Raw genomic sequence first — 4477 nt, 5'->3', positions numbered from 1 at the left:
ATAATCATTGGAAATTATATTTATATAATTGGTAGTATTATTGGTAGATATTTTGATTTTTGCTAGTGCCAATAAAAAAGTTACATACTTTCCAATTCTCAAGACTGATTATGTAGCTCATAATTGTGTTAGATATGTAATTTGCTTTAAGAGAAATAGTGATTCCTTGGATAATTGAGTTATTTAATGTATTAATTTTTCTAAGAAATGTTTTGGAATGGATTTGAGGAAAGATAAATTTTATGAATGAAAATAACTGAAATCACATTTCTTAAAATTTTTTAAGTATGGATTAAATTAAGCTAGCGCTGCAAGGAAGTACGTTAAAAAAAAAATTTATTTATAACTGAACTTACTTATATAAAAAATAAGTTAGCATAGTTTTATTTAATATTATTGGACGTAAGAATAGTGAAACTTTACAACTTATGATGATAAAGTAGACTACGCTGGCTTGGTCATGTCGTGCGAATGGAAGAAAGTGCTCCGGCTAGAAAGGTATTTGATGCGGTACCCGCAGGTGGAAAACGCGGCAGTGGACGTCCACATCTTCGGTGGAAGGACCAAAGGTACTGGGCTGACTGGCGGAGGCTACTCGACGCGGCCAAGGACGACCCACGTATGTAATGGCCAACTAAGTAAGTAAGTAAGACGATAAAGTAAATATATACAATTGTTTTGAAATCTAATTAATTAAAGTTGCACGTTCCAAAGTAGAAGTTTTTGTAAATAGAGTTCTGATTTGATAATTTCAATGTTCGCTAATGAAAACAGCTGCGAAAGTTGTAATCTCAAGAGTCAAATCGTTACAGGCTTCGATATTTACAATCTTTTGTTTTTCATATAATTAAGAACAACTGATGATCTTTAATTCTTTTTCACTCTTTTTAATTGATATTTGGAAACCTTCACTTGTTTCCTTCCATAAGTCTTACTCATTTCTATAAAAATAGAAACGCATATATATGCTCGATTTTATTCCTCGATTATGAGATAGTTTTTTTGTTATCAATATAATTCAGTTCTGAAACAATATATTTAAAGATGGGTCGATGATTGGACATTTTTCTCAAAGCACATAACTTAATAGACAATAAGACCAATTATGTACTGAAAATGTGTTGAAAACAACGTCTTCAAAACAAGAAATCATGCGGTATATACAATTCATTCTAATTGAATTAGGTGTATAGGGTTCTTTGAAAGGACAAGTTGTAAACTAGATTGAAGGGAAGAAATGTGACAAGCAGAATTTTTAAAATCGTTAGAAGTTTAGTTATATAATTATTTTTTAAAAAAAATGAATCATAAATTGTTTTAAAAATTACTGAGTTTATTTTTATTTTGACTTAAAAGTGTATACTTTTCAATTTTTTAAAATATGGTGTCAGGACCATATCAAAATTTCGTTTTAAACAAAACCGATTCATTTGAATCAAAATTCTGACTCACTTCTACTTTAATGCAGCGATTTGAATGGTATAAAAGCATGTTTAATAAGTATATCATATTATAAATAAAGAAGTCCTTCAATATATCGGTACAAAATATTTGAATGATCTTTAAGCGATACGAATTATGTAGGTCTATTAAACACCAATAATATTAAGGAGCAAAAACGATGGTAATTCACTTAAAAAACTCCTAAGTTCAACTGCTGTTGAATTAACAGCAGGCACTAACCCTGCAGGGTTATGCTAAACTAGTGTTTTAGTCACTGCAAGGAGTTGCATAGACATGAAAAAACCATCTGTGATGACAACTATCTAGCTCATGAAGCAAGATCGATGATTCGATATGGTTATGAACGTAATATACTCAATATACTATCACTAAAATTTTTGCTAAAGTTTAAGATGATCTAGTTTTATTGACTGTCCTACATTAATAATTAACATATAATTATGGTGTAATTCCTTCTTTTAGAAGAGATTTTGAAAAAGCTGCCAAAAAAAATACAAATTTTTTATTTGTAGAAAATTTGGAGAAGACATGGAATCCGTATCTCTTACAACATAAAAATTAGAAGATTAGATTAGGGTCCTTAGAAGATTATATTGTTCTATGATCTCCTCTATTTCAAAATCCTTATTTTACTCAACAAAATTTTTTTTTAAAGTAATTTCTTAGTTTTCTTGACGGCATTTTCCTACAAAATGGTTTTAAGAAATATATAAAAAATTCCTCCCTTTCAGAGGAAAGAAGAGGTATTTGGGAAGCAGAGAATGTCTAAGCTTAAAATGGTAATCTATTTGTTTGTAGCAAGTTTACTGAAAATTTGAAATGCGTAACTGCTAAAATAAAAAAAAACTCCTAAAGATCCACATGTCTACTAGACGAAAAGATTGCAGATTTGAGATCTGCAGTCTCAAACTACACTAAAATCGTTGAGAAATCAAAAACAAAAATTCTAAATTTTTAGCATATATAGGAAGAAGGCTTTTTAATATAGAATATGCCATTATATGATATAATTTATCTTTATATATTAAGCAAAAAAAAATATTAATATAAAGTGATGATTATATAGAATAGTATTGAAAATGGTATACTATATATGATATAAATTTTTTAACGCTTTCGATTTTATATTTAAATTGCTTTATAATCCCTAACTTTTTCTTCAATATAAATTCACTGTAATTTTTTTTTTTGATATGTTTTTTATTAAACAATTAAACTATGCACTTGTCATACATTCTATCTTCTTCGTTATCTACTATTAAAAAATTTGTATATGTACAAAACGTGAAAATCGGCTGATGTAATATAAATAATATGTTAAGAGCACCAAATCATACAAGCTAAAAATAATTTCAAAGGCTACCAAAGGACATTTTCCGTTGTCGTAAAAGCATTCAATCAATTCGTATCACTTTAATGATGATAATGATGGAAGTCATGATGATATGCATGATGATCCAAATGCAATGGTAGTGGGTGATAAGCCTTGATGATAGGTGCAGGATGGTATGTCTTGATGATTGGGTGCACCACGTGTTTCACAACGGGCAGAACAATTGGTTTGACAATATGATGTGGAGCTGTGTGTATGACAGTTGAGCTTTGATGTGAAACCGCTGCTGGCACATGCACGTATTTAGCGATATGTAACGGTTCGTGATGTAGCAATGGATAGTCAATGTGGTGATGGTCATGCAAGAAGCCCGGACGAGCTGAAGCAAATGCAAGGAATGCAGACAATAAAAGCAGAAGCATCTGTAAAGAAAGTAAGTGAAGTAAAAAAGGATAAACTATTAGTTTTACATTTATTTTTTGTTATAGAATTAAGATTGAGAAATCTCAGTAGAAGTATTTCAAATTGTATTTCAGCTTAAAGATGGTGTCTGTTAATGGGATTGTGTATATTTAGATTGTTTTATGTTGTGTGGGCTAGATTGTTTTTAAAAATATCGTCTAATAATAGGATTTTAATAATAAGTTTAAAAAATACGAGTCTTGGGAATACTCAAAACAGTGTGGTATGGCCAGCCAATTTTCAATAAATCAATTAAAATTTTTGTTGTTGTTGCTTCATTACTGTTCGAACCGTTCTACTTTCAAATAGTTTCTTCTCGTCATAAGATGCATCATATTTAACTTTCAATTTTAACATTTTAAACAGATATTTTTTCGGTTTGTAAAATATTTTTAAATCATTTAACTTTTTTTGAAGCAAGACATTTTTTTGTATAATTTACTATAAGGAATATGTTAACACTTCCTTTTTATATTCTAATAAACAGTCAGGCTACTTAAGGATTAAATTAATCACAAAGTCATGCACGTGTTCTAAACACGTCAATATATTCAAAAATTGTAGGCAAAACGTTGGTTATGCTATAAGCTTAATCGATAAATCTATCTGTTGATATAATTATCATATATAATATATATATAACATTGCGATCTTTCCGATTGGTTTTAAATTTCACCCGTTTTTACACTAAAATACGATTTTTTATCACTGACTATTAGATCAATCAAGTTGAAGTCCTAGATTGACCAACATTTTGTTTTACATTCTTTTTTTAAAAATATAATCCTTAAGATATCCTTTCCACCTTTTCATTTTAATATGAATATTTTTGTATATTATAATCACTTTACTAGAAATTTGTTCTTACCGATTTCAACATGTTTATTTATATATACAACAGGTCCTGTAGAATTAAGAGTATTCTTTTGGTACCACACTGCTGGTGATAGAACCACTTCCAATGCTAATAGAAACGACAACTGATGCTACTAGTAACTCATGTGCGGTCTTTTATATTATTTTTGTTTATCTTATGCGAATATTTAAAATTAATTTTATCTCAGCCTTATTGTTGTTGTTGCAACTATGTATAGTAACACATACAACAACAACACTAAGAACAGCAACAGCAACATCGGTATTAGTGCAACAGTAATTTGATGTCAATGCAACTGTGGCAAAACCAATTACCGCGGCAACTGTTACTTTCGTTGCATA

General features: G+C 29.4%; 1 protein-coding gene across 1 annotated transcript; it reads right to left on the bottom strand.

Moving 5' to 3' along the window:
* Positions 1 to 2703: 2703 nt before the first annotated feature.
* On the bottom strand, positions 2704 to 4212 carry LOC119666575 (histidine-rich glycoprotein-like). Its single transcript, XM_038075887.1, has 2 exons — positions 4128 to 4212; positions 2704 to 3219 (listed from the first exon to the last, which is right to left on the bottom strand). The coding sequence occupies exons 1-2, from the start codon at positions 4137 to 4139 to the stop codon at positions 2878 to 2880; spliced, it is 354 nt and encodes a 117-aa protein (XP_037931815.1). The 5' UTR covers positions 4140 to 4212; the 3' UTR covers positions 2704 to 2877.
* Between the last annotated feature and the right edge of the window lie 265 nt (positions 4213 to 4477).

This window comes from Teleopsis dalmanni, chromosome 1 (assembly GCF_002237135.1).
Source record: "Teleopsis dalmanni isolate 2A chromosome 1, ASM223713v2, whole genome shotgun sequence".
NCBI classification, from domain to species: Eukaryota; Metazoa; Arthropoda; class Insecta; order Diptera; family Diopsidae; genus Teleopsis; species Teleopsis dalmanni.
Note: the sequence above shows the minus strand (reverse complement) of the source record. Positions and strands in the feature narration are given on the sequence as shown.